At 43.7% G+C, this 27,178-nt stretch overlaps 1 protein-coding gene and 1 long non-coding RNA gene across 7 annotated transcripts in view; one reads left to right on the forward strand and one right to left on the reverse strand.

The window, feature by feature from the left end:
• TRIM71 (tripartite motif containing 71) overlaps positions 1 to 21,029 on the reverse strand; it is a 76,689-nt gene extending 55,660 nt beyond the window's left edge. Inside the window, exon 1 of the mRNA XM_077268979.1 lies at positions 20,202 to 21,029. Within this exon, the coding sequence (XP_077125094.1) occupies positions 20,202 to 21,029 (828 nt within the window). The remainder of the gene's footprint in view (positions 1 to 20,201) is intronic.
• Positions 20,388 to 26,537, forward strand: LOC143781970 (uncharacterized). 6 transcript variants are annotated; one of them, XR_013216846.1, is made up of 4 exons: positions 20,701 to 20,836; positions 24,149 to 24,194; positions 24,481 to 24,766; positions 25,956 to 26,537. It is a non-coding gene; the product is annotated as an uncharacterized LOC143781970 (long non-coding RNA). The 6 variants fall into 6 exon arrangements; XR_013216848.1 differs by lacking the exon at positions 20,701 to 20,836 and adding an exon at positions 20,388 to 20,412 and having other exon boundaries at positions 24,149 to 24,766; XR_013216845.1 differs by having other exon boundaries at positions 24,149 to 24,766.
• Positions 26,538 to 27,178: the final 641 nt, after the last annotated feature.

A 27,178-nucleotide genomic window follows, 5' to 3' on the forward strand; every position in this document is an offset into this window, starting at 1 on the left:
GACCTATAACATGGCAAATAATGAGAAAACCTGCAGAGCGGAACCCTGAGGAAAGGTTCTGCCATCCAATTAACTCTGCAAACAGGGGAGGCCCTGTAACAACAAGATAAGAATTTAATTGGATTCTACTCTACATTTCAAGGCTTCCATCTAGACAAAGAATCCCACCCCTGTGACTTGAAGCAATTACTGCTAATTAAAATTACAACAATTGTCCTGCTACTATTGTTTCACATTTACATACAGCAAATAACACCATTTGGCCCTGCTCATCCCCTATTACTCAACTTTTCAGATACTGGTAATGTGGATAGTAATATCACCAAGTCACCCTGTAGCTTTATCCTCAAATAGGATATAGAACAACCATAATGTACATTAAAAAAAATTAAAATACAAGCTTACGACAAACAGGACTGTAATTAAAATGAAGGACTACCCACTTCACCAGATCTTGACCGCTTCGATCAATTTGATACCAGCTAAATAGCTGCAAACATAAGACTCCAGAAATCTGAAAAATCGACCCATATTTTACAGCATTATAGCATTTGTTAATTTCTGACAAAGTTTATTAATTATATTATACCTAGGGTATAAACATCTACGTACTTATTAATTCTGATCACACATCATAGTGTGCCAAATCTCCACAATTTTGTGGAAATTGTCACTAACTGGAAGCAAGGAAATGTGGAAAAAACCTTAAAAGGGTCATTTTCATTCTTAAGGTGTGCACCACTCTAGTTTCTGCCCGGGAGCAGTACAATCCTTGTGATTGACATACTGGACAATCAGAGGGGTTGAGCCTCTGGCCTAAACTGTGCGCTGACCAATGCTACAAAGCACAGGCAACTTTGTATTTGCAGCATCATACACACAGGGGTATTGAAGTTGACCAGATTGTTGGCTTCAGAGCAAAAAACTATAGAGCAGTGGTGGACAGTAACCTAGGCCACGAGCTGTAAACTGTAGAAATAAAAATCCCTGTTCCTGAAATTTTACTGTGCAAAATTTACAGATCTGCTTCAAATTTGACACATTCTTGATCAAAATGTTTGGTCCCCATAAAATAATGATTATATCCGCCTCCCATGCCGGCGCCTTTCCAACGGTGTCTGTACTCGCGCTCCCCGAGCTCTCGTGCAATGTTGTGACAAGTGACACCGATGTCACTAACCACACCTTTGGACAAATCGAGTATGAAGAGGAAGTCCAGGCTGCAGCAGATCTTGGACTCCCTCTTACTGTTCAAGTCGACAGGAGCCGGGGACAGTGATGCCCGAGTTGATTTGCACCGGCGTCACATGTCACAACAACAGCACGGAGCCACAGGAGATGGAGTGCCGACACCACAGGAACAGCGCCGGCACGGGAGGTAATCATAGGCTTTATTATTTTATGGGGCCAAGCAAGGGGTATGAGAAGGAGTTGTCCAAGCAGTGGACAACTTCTTTAATTCAAAATATAGAGGAGATTAGTGTGCACGGAGTCTGGAAGTCAGGGTGCTGGTAGTAGGAATGTGGAATCCCCAGAGGCAACGTAGAGAACAACACTGCACATTCTAATTTCAAAATGCAAATGGAGATTTATTTGTAGACGTGAAAATAGACACTTGGGATGCAGGGAGTAATGCGACAGAAAACGTAAGATGTTTCGACCCTTCCTGGGTCTTGTTCACTGTGTCGCTGGGGAAGAAGCAAAACACAACATGAGTATCACATGCACAACGGGAATATATGCACAATATAAACAATAGTGTGTAGCTGCCCAGTGAAAGCACAGGATATATTAGAAGGATGCACTTGTAGCACACAATATAGTATAGGGCACTCTTGCGATCAGTGTCTGTAAGCTCATGTGAGGCGCTACGGAAAAGAATGGCACAGCACTGTGTACTGACACTGTATAGCCAGAGTTACCAGAAACTGTGTAGATGGGTATGGCGAGGTGGGAGGAGACCCAAATGAAATTATGAGCAGGGGTGTTGTGGAAAAAACAAAAAACAACGAGTTTGCAAGTGGATAAAGGCCCTCACCCCCTTTACATCAAGACCACTCTCATCCTAATGTGCTGTTCCTTATTGCCTCCGTCCTTCCTTTCTCCCCCTCTGGTAGACCCATCACACTTATTTATACAAACCGACTTAGCAGCCAGTAATTTTTCATGGAGCCCTCATGCATATAAAAGACTACTGTACACATTAAAATAGTAAACTGAGGGGGTGCAAACTCTTCACTCAGTGTTTGGCGATACCTGAACGACCCAACAACCCGGAAACTGAACAGAAGAACACACAACCAAATACCCACAATGAAGGATTTTCTGTAACTGAACTTCCTAAGCCGTTTCGCCGCATGTTGTGTGTCTGTGGTTTCCTAAGATTAGTGGAAACATATTTGATCCAGCAAGAACTATGATGACAGGATTTGTAATACACGTTAGAAATCATTCAACAGATCAAGCACATTACCGTGGCACAGCGTATGGCAGGCTTATTAGTGAATTGGGATTTAACTAGGAAAACACAGAAAGGGCCAAGACCTTAAAAATGGTTTGTAGTAGAAGGCTAGATATCACCAAGATGGCCAAAGTCCAATCTGAGAAGACAGGGCCAATCATTGTTAGATTTGTATTTATGGTATATAACGAAAGTTTCATGTAAAGTCGTCCATAACCACAGAAATAGTCTGTCATATAGGAATCTAAAAAGTATTATTTTATGAAAGTGAAGAAATTCAACAATAACGCCAATGGTGCGCTTACACTGCATGATGAGCACGCAGTGTTAAACTGCCGGTGGGCGAAGTAATTGTTGATCAGCAGCCATTTAATAGGCTGTTTACAGACTGACCCCCCTTTAAATATGCACATTGTTCAGTGCGAACAGACTGATATGGTTCTCGTCAGCACAGGGTTACACGATTACCATGAAATGTATAGTTCCTAGCAATGCATGTTCACAATGTCACGTCTGCAAATTGAGATACTGATTTGGCGCTTATCCCAAGTCATATTGCAAGACTTGTTAAAGGGTTGATTGTGACTTGGAGGATCGCTACTTCCAACAGGTGGCGCTATAGAGTTCAAGTCCTCTTTCTCTGAAGATGCAATTCGCACAATAATAGTGCAATATACATGGACCTGATATGAGATTATACACCTTCGATACCAGAGTGCTTAGTGACATTCATCTTTCTTTTGTATTCATGCATGCTCAGCTCCCCAGACACCCACAGTGGTGACTTATCTCCCGAGAAACAAAAGGATCAAGTGTTGTATTTCAACATGACAGATCCTCTTTTCTTATATGATAGTCTTTTGGTGAAAGCGACAGCAATGCTTTGCCATGCACATTAGATGTCTGACGGCCGAACGATGCCATCTCAGCCAGCTCTCCCATACACAGGAGTGCTCATTCTGCAAAGAACGCCTGTATTCTACGAGAATGCTGCCAATGGACACGTCGAAAGATGCTTAGTTGTGGTAAACAACATGAATCATAGTCCGAGTGGAGATGTTGTTCAAACATGTCCTATTTCAATCAGTTGGCCGGTGCCCACCATACACATTAAACCATTGGCCGAACCAATAACAGCAGATATTAGATTGTGAGCCCTCGCGGGCAGGGTCCTCTCTCCTACTGTACCAGTTGACACTTGTATTGTTTAAGATTATTGTACTTGTTTTTATTATGTATACCCCTCCTCACACGTAAAGCACCATGAAGAAATGGCGCTATGATAAATATTATTAGTTTAAGGTGTATGAAGGTCTTAACACCTTGTACACATACGAAATGGCTGGTGTTTATGGCCTACTGGCTGTATGGTGGCCATGACACAAAAAAAAAGAAAAAAAAAAAAAAACACATTTAACCATACATCAGGTCTACAGACATGCTCAGTATATGGGCATGGACCATTTACACACGATCATAGTCCATTTGTAGGTCTGTGTTTGTCAAGCTCCAAGCCTAAGTGATAAGAAGGCAAATTAAAATTGAAAGAATTTGAAAGAAGAATTTCTGCTCCTTTCACTGCAATGATGCATTGATTTCTTAGGCTGGCCATACACACAGGGCTATGATCGGCCAGCATGCAGTTGATCGATGGTACATCGGATTATTCCTATGAATGAACTGACCCATTACTAATGACCAGATGAAGCTGGCAGATCAGCGTACAGAGTCAGAGTGTAAAACCAACAAAGTGGGATTGTGCCGAGAGCTTGTATTGTCAGAAGGCAAATAAAACAAAAAAAAAATATTCAACAGATTACATATTTGGCAGCTTGTCATTATCTGTGTATAATTTCCAAACAGTTGACCAAATATTTAAAAAAAAGCCATTTTGGTGAACAGTTATATCATATATTATCAACATTACACAATGTCCACTGATTGAGGCCGAGAAGACAGTAATTTTTCATAGCGCTCATATAACAGATCTGTTTACAAGGCTGTCAAAAACGACTTGTGCAACAAAATTACATAACATTGTATATGATGTGTGTCACCGTCAAACGTTATATAAAAGCATAAATTACATAATGTTATGCTCACAGTTAAAGCAGATCCAGTGGATGCAACAAGTAGCCTGGGACAACAGGGCGACAACTTGTCAGACAAGCACACGACCTGACACTCGTGCACCTCGTTTGCTACTTATTGTCGTGTGTCTAGTTTAAGATTTGATTTTGCTGTAAATTAAACAGCCAAATCACATGCAAGAAAGTGTCATGCGAGACTTATATTAAAGTCTATGGCAAGTGAGGTGTGTGACTGGCGAGCGGAGACTGACAATCCAAGACATTAGTGAGTGTTGTAGATGCGGCATGGCACAATGTGGCGCCAGAGGAAATTAAATGCAACCATGCACCGGGTAACCCTAGCCTTATAATCATTATATAGGGTTAATCAGAAGTAGAAAAACATGGCTGCTTTCTGCCATGTACAGCTCTAAACCAGTCTATAGGAGGTGTGGCAGAGTACCTCCATTAAAGTGCAATTACACTGAGATAATCATGAACGAGTGTTAAAAACGCTAATATCTTGATTACAGTACCATGTAAACAGGCTGTCGATCACCCTGAAAAACGAGTGAAATGCTTATTAGGTGAAATGATCTTTTATGCAACATAGAAGATCGTTCTCAGCAGTGCATCGTCCTGTGTAAACAAAACGCAGCGTCCAGATGTTACAGCATAGTGGAGGGGATTTAATGAAATCCCGTCTCCACTATGCATTAAAAGACACATGCAGCAGACCAGCAAAAACGGACATGCGGCGCGTCTTTTAAGAACGCAGCATTTCCTTACACTGCAGAAACGCAAGGACAGCGCAGGTGACCTGCCAGTGACCTCAGGTGCAGATTTGGACAGGATTTTACCTGCATAAAATCCAGATGCAATCCTGAACGTGGACACATACCCTTACAGTGTCAATTCGAAAATCTTGATTTCAGATCTGTTCAGACTGTTGTCTAAAAGTGTGGGGTCTGTATTTACCAAATAATCCATGTTTTTTTTTTAGATATTACTATATTATGTTACAGCTTAGGCTTCTTTCACACTTGTGTTGGTACGGGTCCGTCGCTAAGCATCGGCGCGACGTACCGACGCACGTTGTGAAAATTTGGCACGACGTGGGCAGCGGATGCAGCTTTTCAACGCATCCGCTGCCCATTCTAAAGTCCGGGGAGGATGGGGCGGAGTTCCGGCCACACATGCGCGGTAGGAAATGGCGGACGCGACGTACGAAAAAAACATTCCCTTGAATGTTTTTTCGTGCTGACGGTTCGCAAAAACACGACGCATCCAGTGCACGACGTATGGCCATACGTCGCGATCCATCAGCAATACAAGTATATGGGCAAAAAAAATGCATCCTGTGGGCACATTTGCAGGATCCGTTTTTTCCCCCAAAACAACGCATTGCGATGGATGTCACACGACGCAAGAGTGAGAGTAGCCTTAGAAGCAGGAGAGGACAGAGGAGAAAGCTTTGTTAGGGCTCCACCTGAGAATGACCAGGGGTAGACAGTGAATGCAGAGCAGATGACAGGCCGGCAGCTCGCGCCTCCAGATGCCATATTCACGCCAAATCTTAACACCCAGGCAACTTTTCAAATGGAGTGAATAAATATTCTTAACATCCAGTTCATGTATTGTACAAACAAGGACTACGACGAGGAAGAGAGTTTGTGAAAACATCGGTTACAGGAAGCAGAACCCATCAAAGGGACTCAGCAATACCGGACTGTCATCCCATGTAGGGAAAGAGAAATAAAAACAAGGATTTCTTCATTCAAAGACAGTGACGTCCATGAAGTGGTAGAAGGCGGCACAAGATCGGCAATGGATGACATAACTGGTGATGTGACCTGTGAATATGATCGGCGCTGGTGGCAGCTACTGTACTCTCCAAAGATTGTGAAAATGAAGAAGTAGAAGTGACTTTTGCACCTTCTGGTCCAGCGCCAACCTTTGTGTATCCAAGAAAACCAGACATTTTAAAAATTAACAAAAATCAGATATTAACTCAGGTGGAGCCGAGCGCCATGACAGCCGCACATACTCTGACACAGAATGAAACGGCCATTGCTAGTGAGCGCTTATGGACCAGATTACATTTCACCCACTAGAAAGGACACATTGATGATAACAGGCCAGTTTAAAAACCTACTACAAATTGTTTGATTAGTTCATATTTTATAGAACGAGGATTTAACTACTGTACTATTCTTAAACACTTCATAAATGACATGTTTAGTGATATAATAGAAAATAAAATTGTTACATGTATAAAATAGGTGGTAAAAATATTGGTTCTTTTAATCTTGTTTTTAACATAATTAGGATGAGACCATTTAGAAAATCACATTTGAGTATATGATCACTTTTTTGGCTTGTTCAATGCATTCAGGTTTAAAGTGCTGAGCAAGTTGCGTTATGATGATCAAGATGCATTTATTCTGGCACTTCAGTATTTGTTATTTGTGTTTATTGTTACATATAAATGTTTAATTCAATAAGTTGTAATTTTAAAAGAAAAAGAAGAAACTCACAAACAAAATCAGATGATTCAAGGCTTAAGGAAAAAAAAAAAAAAAAATCATCTGATAGGTCCCAAGTTGAATCCCTGTACAAATATAATCAAGAACACAAGTAACATGCATTTTTTTCACAATTTTAAAACATACGTTTTTTTTTTTCCCCACAATTGCGCATCAATTTTGAATTTGATTTCTCCAAAACAAAATATAAAGAAACAGTCTTTTGACATACCAAATTAAAGCCGATACCGTTTTGAGAAAAATGATGCCTCTCGCACCTCTATCTTCATTCTAGCCCGAGACATGATAAATGTAAAGCCATACCAGGCCAAAATCCGCACTTTCAAAACTTTAGAAGTCTGTAAAAATAACTGATGAAAAAAAAAAAAAAAAAAAAGAAAAAAAAAAACTTTTAATTTGTAATTACGGTAACTAAAGTTGTACTTCATAAAAAAATAATAAATAAATAAAAATCTAAAGACGCCAGGTAAAAAAAATATATATATATATTCATATTTGGATCACTTGATATGGAATGACCCATACTTTATTCTTAGGATTTTGGTGCAAACTTACTTTTGAACGAAGCACTCTTCCTAGGGTATTCACTCTTTTCCCCCCCTCTCTCCTATACATGGATTGATAAGGTCCGGGCCACCCTTTGACTGGATTACCACCATAAATGGCATGTGACACAGAGTCCAGGAATTTGTACAACTGCCCTGGTCCTTAGAAGGTTAAAAATCTTCACATCTTTGAAGTCTTGTTTAATTACCCCAAGGAAATAGAACCCTGAAGGAATTTATTGACTTAGGACAATGGAGTTTGAGCTCATTACTCTAAATGCAGAGACACTGCTCAGGGAATGTTTGGAAAACAGACACACTGGTGCCGACTATCACAACAATGAGGACTATTCCTGGCTTTTTAAGGTCTTGAAAGGGAGGGAGCCTACAGATGAATTCCCAACATCAAGGATTTTAGCAATTCATTAATTAACAAAATGGTGATATCAGGTCAGAAAACACACCTATCATGGAGGCCCTTTTGGCATTTGTTTACCTTTGTTTCATCCTTATTGACAGGACTTAAACCCCTGATAACATCTACATTGAGTGCATATCTACATTGAGTGCATATCTAAAAAGATAGAAGTTTAAAAAAGGGCTGTCCACTACATTTAAATAGCTTAAAAATTGACCCATAGTCAGATGGAAAAAAAACAAAAACCTCCACGCCTCTTAACCCCAACCACCCCTCTACTGCAGCAGTAGGGACAGAACGTGAACTCTGCAGACAAATAGTCGCTTTACCCCCTTAACCCACCCCCTACTATAATAGGAAGCCACGACCACAAATGCCAGCATCTAGTAGATGATTGTTACCCCTCCCCCACAACCCTTATCTTTTATTTTTAGGACAACCATAGGGCAATTTTGAAACTAATCAAATGATCTCAAAAGGCAATTGATGAGCACATGAAGCACTCTGGCACCCCCAAATGAAAGACCGCTTTGCCATATGAAAATTACCTCTTTAGAGAAGAGGACTTGAACTCCAGTGCTACCTATTAGAAGCAGCAATCCTACAAGTCATTATCAACCCTTTAACAAGCCATGAAATAGGACTTCGGATAAAAAGTAAAACAGAATCTCAAATTTATAGACACAGTGTTTTGGAATATTGCCCCTCTTCAGTGCAAAGTATGAGATCTAATTTGGCTGGGTGAGAGGCTAAGACTGGGATCAAGACCTAAGGTTTTTCCAGATCTGGCATGCCAGTATGAGGAGACTTGTAGAACTGAAACTTCCAATAGATGGCACAAGAAATTATCATATGCATGCTCATCAATTGGGGGAGGCTGCTGGACAGGTCTGGTCACATGCTGCTTCATCAATTGCCATTTTGTGGTCAGGAGAGCTTGACAAGTCTGAAGAAGGTTGCAGGAACTTGGAGCAATTCTTATATATTACTAAGTGCCATAAAATCATGTCCGCAACACAGTGGTTCAGTCTAAATGGACAACCACTTTAACCATTAAGTGGTTTAAAGTTAGACAAAAGTCTACAAATATGCCAAATGTATAATCCAGTGTGAACTGCTGTGATAAGTTTGGATACTGTACTCGTACACTTAAGATAACTTTCTGATGAACGATTGTGTAGTTTTTCCAAATGTCAGGGGAGAGTTTAGAGGTCCCCATACAAATTTTCTCTAACGTAGGAGGGCCATAAAGTGGTTGTCCAGACTTATGATATTGATATCTATCCTTCAGATTGTTAGGTGTGTCGGATCCCTACCAATCAGCAGTGTTTCAGCTTTGCCGCCAGGCGGATGTAAACCAGTGAATGAGCTGAAAGAACTCAGCTCATGGTGTAGTGACATTAGCAAGAACTGCAGTTCAGCTTCTATTCGATGGAATGGGCGATGGTCACTACCCTGAACAGAAGCACACCGTACTGTTCACATCCAGCCACTGTGGGAGCTTAAAACAGCTGACTGGTGGGGTGCCGGGTGATCTGACATTGATGAGATATCCTAAGGATTAGTCATTAAAATCAATGGTAGACAACCCCTTTTAAAGTTTGCCCTCTCTAAAACCACACACACTAGACTGTGTGACTACTGAATACATTCCTACCGAGACAGAAATGTCGCTACATTTTAGTTGAAGTTTACATCATGTTCATGATTTTCCTAGAAAATGCAAGAAAATGGCGAGGTAGCCCAAGCCATCTGTCTGGTGACATATCCATTATAGTCAGAAATAAGAATGAAGTAAGATGTTAAGTGATCACATCCTTAATCACTCCAGATCATAAATCATAATTTCGTAACTACTTGACTGACACTGGAATCTCAGCGTATATTATTCCGCGACCACAAAACAGTCTGAAATGAATGATAGAGCTCAACGCTAAGAAACGCGACACTGACTCATTACCACATGTCTGCTCGAATATTCAATGGTTTTTGATGTTCATGTTTTATTGCAGTCTGAAATCTGTGTTGAGAATGCCAGTAATTCAGTGCTGTAAGGAACCACCATTTAGATGCCATCTTTTAACTCCTTTCTAGTAAAACAATTATGAAGGAGACGTGCGAGATCCTTATCCTACTGCCCTGACTACAGCCAGAAGCAACATCAAGATTCATGTTAAAGTGTAGCTCCAACACTGCCTTTACGTGCCACCATGATGTGCAAGATTTGGAGATCTCACATGCATGCGACTATTCACTACTAGTCATTATATGGGGGTGGATAGAACATGTGAGGCAACTCCTGGCCATTGTGAAGATACTGTAATCAGACGCAGGGGACCACAGCCTAGATGAGTGATTTAAAGGTGTTGTCCACTACTGGACAAAACTCTTTAGGCCACGTGCACATGTTGAGTATTTGGTCAATATTTTACCTTCAGTATTTGTAAGCCAAAACCAGGAGTGAGTGATAAATACCGAAGTGGTGACGTGTTTCTATTATACTTTTCCCTAGATAAGCGGTCCCCAACCTTTTTGACCTTGAAGGTACCTTCACACGAAGCGACGCTGCAGCGATAGCGACAACGATGCCGATCGCTGCAGCGTCGCTGTTTGATCGCTGGGGAGCTGTCACACAGTCCGCTCTCCAGCGACCAACGATGCCGAGGTCCCCGGGTAACCAGGGTAAACATCGGGTTGCTAAGCGCAGGGCCGCGCTTAGTAACCCGATGTTTACCCTGGTTACCAGCGTAAAAGTAAAAAAAAAAAAAACAGTACATGCTCACCTGCGCGTCCCCCAGCGTCTGCTTCCTGACACTGACTGAGCTCCGGCTCTAACAGCAGAGCGGTGACGTCACCGCTGTGCTTTCACTTTCACTTTAGGGCCGGCGCTCAGTAAGTGTCAGGAAGCAGACGCTGGGGGACGCGCAGGTGAGCATGTACTGTTTGTTTTTTTTACTTTTACGCTGGTAACCAGGGTAAACATCGGGTTACTAAGCGCGGCCCTGCGCTTGGTAACCCGATGTTTACCCTGGTTACCAGTGTAAAACATCGCTGGTATCGTTGCTTTTGCTGTCAAACACAACGATACACGGCGATCGGACGACCAAATAAAGTTCTGGACTTTATTCAGCGACCAGCGACATCACAGCAGGATCCTGATCGCTGCTGCGTGTCAAACGAAACGATATCGCTAGCCAGGACGCTGCAACGTCACGGATCGCTAGCGATATCGTTACAAAGTCGTTTCGTGTGAAGGTACCTTGAGAGCCACATTCAGCACAGAGAGGGTCGCGAGCCACATTCAGCTCAAAGGGGGTCACGAGCAACATCCTGCCCTCAAAGCAGTACACTGAAATCCAGGGGTTCCCACAATGCCCCAATTCCGTATTCTCCCATCAAGGACTCCTAAGGCTACTTTCACACATCAGGATTTCGCCGTCAGGCTCAACCCGGCTAATTTTCAAAAAACGGATCCGGCGAATGTTCCCGCCGGATCCGTTTTTTTTTCCCATAGACTTGTATTAGTGCCGGATGACCTTGCGTTTCGTCCGGTTTTCGCCGGATCCGGCAAATCTGCCGTTTCCGGAGAAAAACATTCATAGCAACTTTTTTTGTTTTTGGCGAAAAAGCCGGAAGCACCGGCTGTTTAATAGAATGGAAGCCTATGAGAGCCGGATCCGGAAAATGACAGATTCCAGCGCCGGATTCCGGTTTTTCAAACTGTGCATACTCCAATTTTTTTTTTTATCCAATTATCTGGATATGCTAGTCGGATTCGTCAAAAAACGGATCCATTGCATCAGTTTTTCACAATTGCGCTGGATCAGTTTTTTCCATTCGCCGGATTGTGCCTGATGCAAAAAACCTGGTGTGTGAAAGTAGCCTAACACACTGTCGCATCCAGCTTCAAGAACCTCCTTTAACAGGTAGTATCATCCTCCAGTGTACCATACCTAAAACATCTCTAAACCCCTAAGACCAGTAAATGAGCATCCAAATCTGCTCTACTGTGCAGGGCTACTCAAAAATTAACCATTTTGAGATGTACTCTCCATAGCCATTTGTTAGACCTGGAGCTAATGCACTAAGCTGGCAGACAGTCAAGAGCCACAATTCCTGGGGCCGCGAGCCACATGTGGCTCCAGAGCTACAGGTTGGGGACCCCCGCCCTAGATTGTTCCACTCCTGGTTTTGGCTTACAAATACTGAGGTAAAAAAACCTCAAATACTCAACATGTGAGTGTGGCCTTAAAATCTAAAGTGCCCTAGGAAAAATAAAAAACAATATTTACCTCTGTGATGGGTGATAGCTCAGATACATGGCCGCTGTGTGAGCCAGTCCTCATATGATATTGCCATGTCACCCAAGCACTGCAGCATATCAGCAGCTGCTGAGGTTATGTGAGCACATGGTGCCGAAATCACCGGACCCCAGACAATTATGTACATGCAATAACATGGGTTAAGAGGGAGAAAAATATAAATTGGTGCATGGTAATTTAAATAGCTTCCCTTACCAGTGCCCCACAATCCCTGGAAGAAGCTTTTTGTGGCTAAACGTAAGTTTGGTTTGTTGGATCACTAGTCCAGGGTTTCTCTACCAGCAAGTAACACCAAGGCAGTAGGAACAGTTATAAGTGGTGTTATTTAGGGTATCTAAATAATTTGTGTGTGCTGTCACTTCCTGTAATGCGTGGATATGTTTTTTTGCAATTTTTTTCCTCCAGAGTTTTTGAAGTTCTAAACAGCAGCAGCTCTGTGTGAATCGGACCCAGACCATGGCTACAAAATAGGAATCGGATGTCACTGACTGCCCCAAAATTATTTTTGTGCGATATTACAAACATTTACGATCATGTTCACGCTAATTTTTCTTTTATACAATTTGAAATAGTGTACATGGAAGCCACAAATGAAAATTTGTGCAGAGAACTGATTCAAACATGAAAAGATGGACTTAAAGGGGACCTGTCTCCCTCCCCCCCCCCCCCCCCCGGCATTTTTAACTAAAAATAGCCACCTTGTGCAGCACTAATGCTGCATTCTGTGAAGGTAGCCCTTTTAGTTGGGGACCCTTCCAACACTGAAATATTCATTTTTATAATTTGCCCCTCATACCTGTAGTCTGTCCGGGAGGCATGTCTTTCCCCCCCCCGGACACAAACGCCTCCCAGCCATCCCTCCGTGCGCCGCCTCCTCTGCAGTTATTAACGTCCCCGACACCTGCGCTGTAAGTTCCCATCATGTGATGGGGGCCGAAGGGCAGCACAAACTGCGCATGTCCGAAGAAAACAAACAAACAAAAAACAACACACAACAACTTACAGCACAGGCGCCAGGGACATTAATGACTGCAGAGGAGGCAGCGCTCGGAGGAGTTTGTGTCCGGGGGGGTCAGACATGCCCCCTGGACAGACTACAGGTATGAGGGGCAAATTATAAAAATGAATATTTCAGCATTGGAAGGGTCCCCAACTAAAAAGAGCCACGGTGACTCTTAATTAAAACCGCCTGGGGGGGGGGGGGGGGGGTGTGTGACAGGTTCCCTTTAAACAACAACCGCAGTATGTATGTGTATGGACATCTCGGATTGTCATAAACATTGTTTTGCATATGTATTAAAAAAAAAAAAAAAAAAAAGTAAAGTGGTATGTATGCATGCATATACTTTTTTTTAATACAGATGCAAAATGATATTTATGACAATCAGATCTCATTCTGGGTATGCGCCACCTCTGATGCCATTTTCCTGAAGACCGCCAGTGAAGACCGCCAGAGATCAATATGCGCTGGCGCCATTGTCATGAAGACCACCACCAGCGAGAGCATCGCTCATAGCTAAGACGGCACCCGCCCATAAATGTATACAAATGCATGACGATGAATGTAACAGAGACTGAGCTCTCCAAGCCAAAGACCCTACCCACAGTCCCACCCCAAAGCACCAAGGAAACCGAAATTTATCATGATGACAAACTAGGCTGCAGATTTTTTCACTAAATCAGTATGACAGAGCCATTCTGCCGATACCTTTAGTTTAACATGGATGATCCTGATGACAGGTTCTCGAGTCTCCCCAATTATATTATCTTAATTGGCATACGCCAAGTTGAACTAAATTCAGTGTCTTACACATTAATGTTCATTAACCGCTTAACCTACCGTATTTAAAATAAATTTGGTAGAGACGTTAGAATATGTACATAAAATGCGACTAATCAAATATAATGTGAATGTATTCTGTTTGATCATCAGAGCCATGGAGACAAAAAGATTTCTGTCATTATTGGCTAAATTATACAAATGTACTTGTTTTGTTAAATCTATGACCAGCGCTACAGATGGTTTATATTTCAGATCAGTCATCTATTTTTGTTTCTCCATTCGTCTTGAGGCATGTCATGGATTTCACTGCACAATTAATAAAATATCTTGCAAACAATGTAAAATACAGATTCCAAACAAGTAGAATGGTAAACCTGTAACATAAAAGGAACAAACATCAGAAAACATGCAAAGTCTTGCATAACAAGTCCAATATATTCCTGGTCTCTGATGTCTTCACCATACAAGGTTCATTACTTTATGGCCATATTCAGGTGGAATTTTACATTTTAGAATTTTTTTGGCTTTTAAACATAAAATGATCAATTTTTTCACTTTTTGTGTGTGAAAATGTATTTAATTTGTCATCACTGATATATGTAATAAGCATCCCTTCAGGGTAGATTAACCACATGGCGTTTTATACCACAGACAAACCTACCATAAAGAACTACATGTTACATGCTGATTTTGATGGTGACGAGCTGTGAATGTCATCCTTTGCATTGCAAGCGGCCTCTAAGGCCATGTTCACAGGTTGCGGTTTTTACCGCGGAACCGCAGCGATTTTGCCGCTGCGGGTCCGCTGCAGTTTCCATTGCATTTACAATTACATGTAAACCTATGGAAACCGCAAACCGCTGTGCACATGCTGCAGAAAAAAACGCGCAGAAACGCAGCGGTTTACATTCCGCAGCATGTCACTTCTTTCTGCGGAACTGCAGCGGTTCTGCACCCATAGACCTCCATTGTGAGGGTCAAACCCGCAGATGAAAAAATATCTGCGGGTTTTCTGCGGTCTTGGGTGTAGAAACCGCTGCAGCAGGAAGTGCGGGGAAGCGGGAGGAAGTGCGTGGGCGGAGTGTGGCTGTCATCATGGATACTTACTTACATACATACGGTACATACAATTGTGCTAAGTCGCCGTATGGGATTACTACTCCCATCCGGTATTAGGATGGGAGAGTTGTCCCTGTGTCCGGCGACTTAGCACAATTGTAAGTAACACATAACACATACAATACACGTAACATACATGACACACAGTACATACAACATAGAGTATATACTCACCGAGAGTACCGGGGTCAATGAACGCCGGTAAACTCTCGCGCATGCGCAGTAACACACCGACAGGAGCCATAGCTCCTGTCAGTGTGTTGCTGCAGCCGTGGAGAGCAGACACATCTCCGCATGTGTCTGTTCTCCATGGCAGATCTTCGTGGGACCCTCGATGGATTTCTGCGGACAGGGCCAGGGAGTATGAATTTGCTTTATTTTTTTTTACTTCTTTTTCAGGTCGAGGGTCTTCTGGTGGATTGAGAGTTAAATAAAAAAAAATGGTCAAAAAGTGGGTGTCTATTTCATTAAAATAATTTTTTCTAGTGTGTGGGGGTTTTTTTTAACCCTTTCATAGGATTAATAATGGATAGGCGTCTTATTGACGCCTCTCCATTATTAACCGGGCTTAATGCCACCTTACAATAGCAAGGTGGGGTTAATCCCTCATTACCCCATATCCCACCGCTACACGGGAGTGGGAAGAGAGGGGCTAAGTGCCGGAATCAGCGCATCTTTTAGATGCGCCTTTTCTGGGGCGGCTGCGGGCTTCTATTTGTAGCCAGGGGGGGGGGAAATATCCATGGCCCCTTTCCTAGGCTATTAATATAAGCCCACGGCTGTCTGCGTAGCCTTTCTGGCCTCAAAATATAGGGGGACCCCAACACTTTTTTTTGGGGGGGGCTCTTCCTATATTTGAGAGCCAGAAAGGCTACGCAGACAGCTGTGGGCTTAATATTCATGGCCTGGGAACAGCCATGGGTATTTTAACCCCTTCCCGGGCCACAAATATTGGCCCACAGCTGTCTACCTAACCTTTCTGGCCTAAAAATATAGGGGGACCCCATGTCATTTTTTTGGGGTTCCCCATATATATTATTTTATCCTTTTAATAGGATTAATAATGGGTGGGCGTCTTATTGACGCCTCTCCATTACTAACCAGGCTTCCGGTGTGGCGTGCGGAGCTGGATCTGCGGGCTGCGATCTGGCCTACGATCGGCACTCTGCGGAGCGCTGTCACTGTTCAAAATACGTCCACTCATTTTGGTGTGTTATTCCCAAAATGGAGGATGGAAGAAGAAGAAAAGGGTTGGACAAGGAAATGACATTTCTTTTTTTTTTTCCCCCCCCCCCCACTGCAGTTCAAGCTTTGTGTCAAACACACAGACAATCTGCAGAGAAAACCGCATCAAAAAACGCACCAAAAATGCACAAAAAAACGCACCTGCGTTTTCTGCCAAGAGCTGCGGTTTTTAGTGCAGAAAAATCCGCAGGAAAATCTGCAACGTGTGCACATAGCCTAAATCTGCATGTACGACAAGCAGATTTTTTTCAAGGCGAACTATGCCACGTGTGAACACACCCTTCCTTCGTCAGTTCATTGTTTAATCCCTTCACAAACAGAATTAATAGTGGCATGTGTGACATTACTAGCCAAAAAAAAAAATCAAGTTAAGTAAAGGATAGAAACATTGCATTCCTTTTTAATTATTATGTTTACTTCTAAAGCGCCATCATATTCTACTTTATAGTTATTGTCGTGTTTCTCATGTTTTTGCTAAATACCGTAGCAGCAAACATACATTTTATACATATAATAACAGCAGTTCCACACACGATTTTCACATGAATATTAAAAGAAATGAACATGTGCTTATTTGTATCATTTAGAATTTCAGCTTTTTATTTTCATACAGGAAGTTTTTTGTAATATACGGTATATCTAGAAAGATATAGGACAAAACTGTGGTGTGAACATAGCCTAACCCCAAATGATGTTTTCCCTGGACTCCGTTCAACAAGAAGAGACTAGTTTGTTTTACTACCATCAGATTTTCAACTGCCTCTGTAGCTGACGCACTGATTAACAGGTTAATCATACATAGGAAAAAAAGTAAATAAAAGTTCATATTGGCAGTAGTTTTATTAATGTGTCTAGCTTGGGTGTTTTGTGCTACATTTTCTTTATTTATATACCCACTTCTATTGCTTCTTTACTCACTAGTGGTAATAAAGGTGCTCAAAATCAGTTGTTTGTACTTATTGGGTGACTCACCCTACATCCATTTCAAACTCATATGGACAGGAGCCTCTCTTCTGGTATTGTTATTTAAAGGATAATTGGCTAATTTTCAGATTTGCTGTTTAGCATGTTTGAGCAAAGTAATTACTTTATATATTAGATATTTGTATATATAAAACAAATTCATAGAGTAGGGACAGGTTATACAAGTTGCACCTAAATCCAATGCAGAACCAAAAGGTGTGGGACAACAATTGAAATTCCATTTTAGAGAGTCACAATATGGGGGCAGAAATGCTGAAGGGCACTTGGGTAACAAATGGCGAAGAAAAGTTTGAAACAAGGGACTTCAAACTGGTTTAACAGGCGGAGTGGATACAATGACTATCAGGGAATCCATGAATCACTCCTCCCTTAGCTGATCGGTCAGGAATGGAAATTGAGCGGATTTCATACAGATCTCTCCCTATGCATCGCAAAGAGTCAAATTCAGGGAAGACAAAATATATAGAGATAGATTTTTTTAGGCAGAATTTATTGGTACAGTAATAGTCTGCAGAATCGGAAGGACAATCTGCAGAGTATCCACCCCCATATAAACATCAAGGATAAACGTCAAGGATTCTGTATCTAAGCACAATGTCCTACAGTCAGCCGTCCTGGCCATACATGTGCCCACTAAATAAGTTGTATAGGTACATCAACCTGCACAGGGTGAGATATTGCAGTGCAAAGTCTAGTACACAAAACAGTGATTTTCATCAGTTTTCAATTCTTTCCACCAGTGATTTTCTCGTAGGAAAAGAAATACAAATTGCAAAGCTTTCCCTAGACATTACAATATTAAAAACGGACAACACACAGATTGCACACGGATGACTGTGCACGGTCAGGGATTTTTCATGGACCTATAAAGGCTTGCATGCATAATTTTTATCTGTGATGTCAAAAACAGATGTCCTGTTATTTGTTTTATTATTACCCTGGACGTGTGAATAGCATCAGATTATAATCGGAACATGTTCGATTGCGTAAAAACATGAATACAAGACGTATGTGTCTCACAGATGGCAGCGTGAGGCCTAACCTACAGTCTGGATTTAAAGATAGGAATTTTCATACAGAAATTAGTTTAGATTACCATTACCCTACTAAATCTGACTGTATGTTTTCACCGTGTTTGTGCACATTTCCTATAAATGCTGGTTTCCTCCCACACTCAAAAAATAAGTAATTTCACAAAATTGCCTCTTAGCCTAATCCAACAGGACAATTAGATAGTGAGCTTCAATGGGGACAGAGACAATGCACAGATGTGCCGGAGATGGTGGCACCGTAAGTAGCTGGAAATACAACTGTTTCCCTTCTATTTGTGTATACAAAACCGATCTAAACATCACAGCGACGTATGAAGCCTGGGGTCACAAATAAGGGGGGACGAATAAGGCTTCTGGACGTCACATGTCACGAATATTGAAGAAAGAGAAGTCAGGACTGTTCTATATATGTGCAAATATTGATTTATGCAATGCAGGTAAACTGAAACATTGGAACTAAATATTGAAAATTGTATTATATAAGGAAAATGCACAGATAAGGAATTTACATCTGACACTTCAAATGTGGGAAATCACTAATTAGATTTTGGAAATAATAATAATAATAATAATATATTATTATTTATTAATAAATGGTCAGTGAACATTATAAACTACGTTTTCATTCCTGATATAAGAGATTTTTTTATGGTTTTTACACCACTATGAATGTAGCAAAGATGAGATCTATAAAGAACAATCGGTGTTATTTTATCATCTATGCGAACCTTTACATGTTTAATAACAGAAATCAGAATCACTTATCCAGGTTCTCTTTTTTTTTACAGAAGCATAGATGGACTGTTAACCCTTCACTGGGCCAAAACCATTCATAAATAAAGACTATTTATCCAGGTACATGGGACGAAATCGCAGCATCCGTGCAGTGTGCTCCCGTACGCCATCCACGCAATACTAGATTTACGCCCACTGTATACAGACTGTACATGGGACCGCCGCCAATGTTATCATTCTGAAAGGCAGGGAGCGAGAGATTTATTTATTTTCTAGGGTTTACAGAACAGACATTCTGTTTCGCCTGGGCCACACACAAACAATGCGGAATAAATTACTCCATCAGGAAAGGCTAAATGAGAGAGGGGCAGGTGGGGGGGGGACACTATCAAATACAACTCCCTGCCACAATACCAGAGGAGGACAACTCCCCTCCTCACCAACATTACTTCTATAGATGAGTGACCCACATAATCAAAAGGTCAATATTTAAAGGGAAAGGATCCAATGAGGGAAATAAAGTTATTTCAATCTGAGAAAAATTAAAACATTGCATCACAGCTATAAGGAAACCCCAAAAATTAAGTCAGATCCCAAAGTGATGATTTAAGGTCAGTATTCCTGGGAGAAGATGGAAGATCATTGCTGGCCTATTGATATGGAAGTACAGCCATTCATCCTAACATTGGGCGTCCAGAGGAGAACAGACACCATTTCGAGATTTTGACCACGATGAACAGTGAGACCCCCTTACATGGCTGGCGCCCATAAACCGGAGCTGCCTGTGTATTTGGCATCAGCTAGGGAGCTTTTAATATAGAAATATAATATAGAAATATAAATTAACTCTTTATATGCTACAACAGTGATCTACAAAGAGGACCAGTTGGAAAGACAACTGTAGGAAAGTTCCGGGACTCACCTCCTCATCGTGCTGCTGGCAGTAGGACAGCCTCTCCGGGTACACGGGCAGCATGGGGAAGGCAGCAGCGCCCGGGAAGGGCGACGAGGTAGACGAGGACGAGGTAGTGGCAGCGCTGGAGGCTGCGGAGTTGCAGGGGGAGGCAGCGCCGCTGATGCCGCCGGCCGCCCTGCCGCCCGGCCCGGGGAACCTCTCGATGAAGTGGTCCTTGGTGAGCCGCACTCGCTGGTGCGCCCGCAGGCAGTTGTCGCACAGGTTCTCCTGGCAGTCCAGGCAGTGGCAGCTGGCACCGTTGCCCTCGTCGCAGGAGGAGCAGCGCGGCTCGGGGTGGCTGGGGGCCGCCCGGCGGAGGAGGCTGGAGGACGAGCACGAAGCGGAGCGGGGCCGCGGCTGCTGCTGCTGTCTCCGGGCGCCGCCGCCGCCCCGGCTGCCGTTGCTCTGCGGCTCCTCGGCAGCAGCTCCCACTACTGCATCCAGCAGGTTGCTGAGGTGAAGGAAGGTGGAGGAGGGCAGCGCGTCCATGCCGGCCTCAGACATGAGCACCTTGTGGTCACACACCGGGCAGTGCAGCTGCAGAGAGTCCCCGGGGCTCCGGTGCCCCTCCAGGCACTGCCTGCAGAAAGCATGGAGACAAGGCAAGACGTGCAGCCTGCGGGGAGCGGAGCCCAGGCTGCAGCTGCCGCCCCCGCTGCTGCCGCCGCCGCTGCTGGACGCTTGTGACGAGGAGGAGGACGAGCTGGACGAGGAGATGGGGGCAGAGGACACGCACATCTCCTGACACAGCGGGCACTGCTGGAAGTCGGACTCCGGGAACGAAGCCATGTCCATGGGGAGCGGGGCACGGCGGCGGGCGGAGAGGGCTCAGCCGTGCAGCATGTCCCCGGGCGGAGCTGCCCGACTCTCCAGCCCAGAGCGCGGTCGGTCAGTGGCGGCAGAGGCTCAGTCCTGCGGGGACACCGGGGCAAGTTTACCAGACACACCCCCCTGTGCCTGCCGCTTATTTATCCCGTCCTGCGCAGCAGCTGATCGCCTCTCCTCCACTCCATAGCCGTGTGATCGGGTCGCTGAGGTGTAGTATGTGGCTGGGGCTCCCCTCCATGTGTGGTGGTGTGGTCTCCCTGGCCGGGCGTCACATGTTATCAGTGTGCAGTGGGTTTCCTGACTGTGCAGGGGGCGGGGGGATGAGCAGTGCGGGATCCTGCTCTGGCCGTGCGCTCCGGACATCACCGTCCTGCACTATGATCGCCGGAGCTGCGCTCACTTCCGCCAGAGCAGAGAGGGAGGGGGAGGAGGAGGAAACACTGCTGCCATCTGCACCACAAAGCCTGAGCTAGCGTGCACTCCTCAGTCACTGAGATCGGCTGCAGGCTCCATGTCTGCCTCCAGAGCAGAACTCCCAGTGGTGCTGACAGCAGAGGACCAGTCCCGGCAACCAGACATTTCTGCACCAGATACTGGCCCTTCCATGTGCCTGTGGAGCTTCAGGACATTCTGCAACTTAATCTGTATTGTTTTCAGTTTTATTTCCACAACATTCCTTGTACAATGTGATTGACCTGGGATTATGATTCTTCACGTCAGTACGATTATTTCCATATTCAAACATATAGGATTGTTTTTATTATTATTATTATACATTTTTATAGCGCCATTTATTCCATGGTGCTTTACATGTGAATATGGGGCAAATATAGACAACTACATTAAACATGAGCAAAAAACAAGGCACACAGGTACAGAGGGAGGGAGGACCCTGCCCGTGAGGGCTCACAGTCTGCAGGGGATGGGTGAGGATACACTAAGGGTACCATCACACAGTACCATTTTAATCGCTACGACGGCACGATCCGTGACGTCGCAGCGATCGTATGATTATCGCTCCAACGTCGTAGACTGCGGTCACACGGTGCAATCACGGCGCTGGAGCGATGCCGAAGTCCCCGGGTAACCAGGGTAAACATCGGGTAACTAAGCGCAGGGCCGCGCTTAGTAACCCGATGTTTACCCTGGTTACCAGCGTAAACGTAAAAAAAACAAACAGTACATACTTACATTCCGGTGTCTGTCCCCCGGCGTTCTGCTTCTCTCCACTGTGTAAGCACCATAGCCGGAAAGCAGAGTGGTGACGTCAGACGTCACCGCTGTGCTCGCTTTCCGGCTGGCCGGCGCTCACACTGCAGAGAAGCTGAGACGCCGGAGGACAGACACCGGAATGTAAGTATGTACTGTTTGTTTTTTTTACATTTACGCTGGTAACCAGGGTAAACATCGGGTTACTAAGCGCGGCCCTGCGCTTAGTTACCCGATGTTTACCCTGGTTACAAGCGAACACATCGCTGGATCGCTGTCACACACAACGATCCAGCGATGTCAGCGGGTGATCAAGCGACGAAAGAAAGTTCCAAACGATCTGCTACGACGTACGATTCTCAGCAGGATCCCTGATCGCTGCTGCGTGTCAGACACTGCGATATCGTAACGATATCGCTAGAACGTCACAAATCGTACCGTCGTAGCGATCAAAATGGTACTGTGTGACAGTACCCTAAGAGAGGGTAGAGTTGGTCGTGCGGCGGTTCAGGATTTTGAGGTCACTGCAGGCTGTAGGCTTGTCGGAAGAGGTGAGTCTTCAGGTTCTTTTTGAAGGTTTCTATGGTAGGCGAGAGTCTGATGTGCTGGGGTAGAGAGTTCCAGAGTATGGGGGCAGCACGGGAGAAGTCTTGGATGCGGTTGTGGGAAGAAGAGATGAGAGGGGAGTAGAGAAGGAGGTCTTGAGAGGATCGGAGGTTGCGTGTTGGTAGGTACCGGGAGACCATGTCACAGATGTATAGAGGAGACAGGTTGTGGATGGCTTTGTATGTCATGGTGATGGTTTTGAACTGGAGTCTCTGGGCGATAGGAAGCCAGTGAAGGGCTTGACATAGGGGAGAGGCTGGGGAATAGCGGGGAGACAGGTAGATTAGTCAGGCAGCAGAGTGTGGGATGGATTGGAGTGGTGCTAGAGGGGAGTCCAGAGAGTAGGAGGTTGCAGTAGTCGAGGCGGGAGATAAGGGCATGCTCTAGCGTTTTTGCGGTGTCGCGGTCAAGGAATGCGCGGATCCGGGAAATATTTTTGAGTTTAAGACGGCAGGAGGAGGCAAGGGCTTGGATATGTGGCTTGAAAGAGAGGGCAGAGTCGAGGATCACCCCGAGGCACCGGGCGTGTGGGACTGGGGAAAGTGAGCAGCCATTGACATTGATAGATAGGTCTGGTGGAGTGGTAGAGTGAGATGGGGGAAAGATGATGAATTCTGTTTTGTCCATGTTCAGTTGTAGAAAGCGAGCAGAAAAGAAGGCTGAAATAGCAGACAGACAGTGCGGGATTTTGGTGAGTAAGGAGGTGAGGTGAGGTCTGGATAGGTAGATCTGCATGTCCTCAGCATAGAGATGGTACTGCATACCATGGGATTCTATGAGCTGTCCCAGGCCGAAAGTGTAAATGGAGAAGAGTAGGGGTCCTAGAACAGAGCCTTGAGGAACACTGACTGACAAGGAGCGAAGTGAGGAGGTGGTGTGGGGGAGGGAGACACTGAATGTTCGGTCTGTCAGATATGACGAGATCCAGGAAAGGGCCAAGTCTGTGATGCCAAGAGATGAGAAGATTTGTAGCAGAAGGGAGTGGTCCACAGTGTCGAAGGCAGAAGACAGGTACAGGAGAAGGAGGACAGAGTAGTGTCGCTTGTTCCTGGCAGTTAGTAGGTCATTGGTGACTTTAGTTAGGGCAGTTTCAGTTGAGTGATGGGAACGGGAGCAGGAGGAGAGGTGGGAGGGCAGTTCAGGATGGACGTCCATCCAGTTTTTATATTTTAATGGTCAAAAAAATCTGAACTTTATAATAAAAAATAAAAAAAAAATCTCCCTTTTTTGAGGTGCATAACTGTAATTTTTGTTTAATTTTTTTTGGGAAGGCGAGCAATAGTCTTGAAACGCACACCGCAACATCAAGAACTGATGGTGAGCACACAGCCTTATGTTGTTTAACATTGGATAAGTCATTTTATATCTTAATAGATTGGACTTTATCACACACAACAATAACAAATGTTTATTTTTAATTTCTGTGTTTTCAGGTAAATAGGAGTGATTGAAATTGATTTAATTTTGTATTCTTATTCCCTATAGTAGATGTGAACCTACTATATAATTTTTTTTTTTAATTTTCATTTTATCATTATTCATCACAATTGAATATTATTTATACATTTCTTATTTATAATGATGGATTTAATGTTTTGTTTAGATATAACACCATTACCACCAGATGCTATCAGTGTATGGCCGGAGTCACACGAGCATATGAATCGGAAGAGTGCAAGCCAATAAAAAAAAATCAGATTGCGCCCGGACCAATGTTCTTCAATGATGTAGCTCAGATCTGTGTATTTTTCCTCTGCTCTAATCAGACTGAGAAAGAAATCGCAGCATGCTATGGTTGTACGCGTATGTCGGACTGACGAGACTCGCCAATGCAAGCCTGTGGGTGCGAGAATAAAACAGAGGCATACATCTCAAAGGAACCACAAAATGTAATCAGCCAAGAACCATAAATTCACAGCCTTAACCATCAGAATAGATAGATGCTATATAGATAGCTGTCCTGCAGATATATAATTTCACAAGCCCCCTACATATAATAAACTTGCTCTCTTTATTGCCTTTAAAGGGCCACTGTCACCCCCCTCCAGCCGTTATAAACTAAAAGAGCCACCTTGTGCAGCAGTAATGCTGCAGTCTAACAAGGTGGCTCTTTTAGTTTTAGGTTCAAGTATACCCCAAAAAACGCGATTTCCAAAGGTGGGGGCCGCACTGCCCACGCAGGCGCAGTGTGAAAGCCTGGCTTGGACGGCAGACGGCCAGAGCTTACTGCGTCTGCGCAGAACAGTACTACACAGCGCAGGCGCCGGTTTGAAAACGTAAACAGCGCTGAGGGGGCGGCGCAGAAAGACCAAGAAGATATGAGTGACGGCAGAGGAGCGTTTCGAGCTGCGGAGGGAGGAGCAGCCTATGTGGCTAGAGACACCAATTATGGCTAAGTATCAAATCGCGTTTTTTGGGGTATACTTGAACCTAAAACTAAAAGAGCCACCTTGTTAGAATGCAGCAGTACTGCTGCACAAGGTGGCTCTTTTAGTTTATAACGGCTGGAGGGGGTGACAGTGGCCCTTTAATGTGGCACTGAAGGGTGTTGTTTAGATTTGTTTAACCTAATAATGAAAACAACTTGGTGTTCCCCCTATTTTTGATAACCAGACAAGGGAAAGCAGATAGCTGTGGGCTTCTATTATCAGTCTGGGAAGATCCATGTAACAAGCCCACAGTATCCCAGAAGTTAGATTCACCAATTCTGGTGCTTTGCCTCACTTGTCCTGATTGCCCTGGCGCATTGGAAAATGGTAGTGGGGCTTGGGGCTGATGTCAGCTGTGATTTGGTAAAAATCACAGCTGGCATCAAGCCCTGATAGTAATGGAGAAGTGGCTATCAGATACCCCCATTGCTAACCCAGAAATAAAAAAAATATATATATACTTTATTTTGGAGGAAAAAAAACACTCCCCCCACACTTTCCCTGTGAGGGGGAATTGGCTGGAATTGGGCAGGTTAATCTTTGCGAAGGACATATGAATCAAGCCGCATGCAAGGTTATCCTGGAAAAACAGTTGATTCCTTCTGCTCAGGCAATGTTCTCTAAACTCTGACGACTGTTTTTTTTCCAGCAGGACAATGCACCATGCCACACAGCTAGGTCAATCAAGGTGTGGATGAAGGACCACCACATCAAATCCCTCTCATGGCCAGCCCAATCTCCAGACCTGAACCCTAATGAAAACCTCTGGAATGTAATCAAGAGGAAGATGGATTGTCACAAGCCTCAAACAAGAAGAACTGCTTACATTTTTGTACCAGGAGTGGCATAAGGTCACCCAAAAGCAGTGTAAAAGACTGATGGAAAGCATGCCAAGATGCACGAAAGCTGTGATTAAAAATCATGGTTATTCCACAAAATATTGATTTCTGAACTCTTCCTGAGTTAAAACATTAGTATTGTTGGTTCTAAATGATTATGAATGTGGTTTTTTTTTTGCATTATTTGAGGTTTGCAAGTAATGCATTTTTGTTATCTTCACCATTTCTCATTTTCAGAAAATAAATAAAAAATTTATTGCTTGGAACTTCGGAGACATGTTGTCAGTAGTTTATAGAATAAAAGAACAATTTACATTTTACTCAAAAATATACCTATAAAGAGAAAAATCAGACAAACTGAACATTTTGCAGTGGTCTCTTAATTTTTGCCAGAGCTGTATGTAGGGGGGTTGTAAAGTTATATATACCTGCAGGATATGTATTCTAGCTATTATAGATTTAACATATTTCATCTATCTACATCTCTCTCTTTATATATGATTGCTTTATTGGTTTTGCAAGATCGCTTTAAAGCAAACCTGTCACATGTTTTGGCCGATATTAGCTGCGGCCACTGCCATTCAAGTCTTATGTACAGCATTCTATAATGCTGTAGATAAGCCCCTGATCTGACCTGCAAAAGAAGAAAAATAAGTTTTATTATACTCACCCGGGGGGCGGTTCGGTCCGATGGGTGTTGCTGGTTTGGGTCCGGCGCCTCCCATCTTCTTCAGATGCCGCCCTCCAGCTTCTTCATCGCTCCCCTGCATCTCGCTCCTGCACATTCGTACTTCTCTGTCCTGTTGAGGGCAGAGCAAAGTACTGCAGTGCGCAGGCGCCGGGAAAGGTCAGAGAGGCCCAGCGCCTGCGCACTGCAGTACTTTGCTCTGTATAGAATGCAGTAGATAAGCCCTAAAAGGCAGTGGCTGCATCTTATAGTGGCCAAAACAGGTGACAGGTTCCCTTTAAGTTACGTAGAGTATTATAGTATGTAAAAGATGATGTTAAAAACACATTGCATACGGATTAAATG

The sequence above is a fragment of the Ranitomeya variabilis genome, chromosome 6 (genome assembly GCF_051348905.1).
Source record: "Ranitomeya variabilis isolate aRanVar5 chromosome 6, aRanVar5.hap1, whole genome shotgun sequence".
NCBI classification, from domain to species: Eukaryota; Metazoa; Chordata; class Amphibia; order Anura; family Dendrobatidae; genus Ranitomeya; species Ranitomeya variabilis.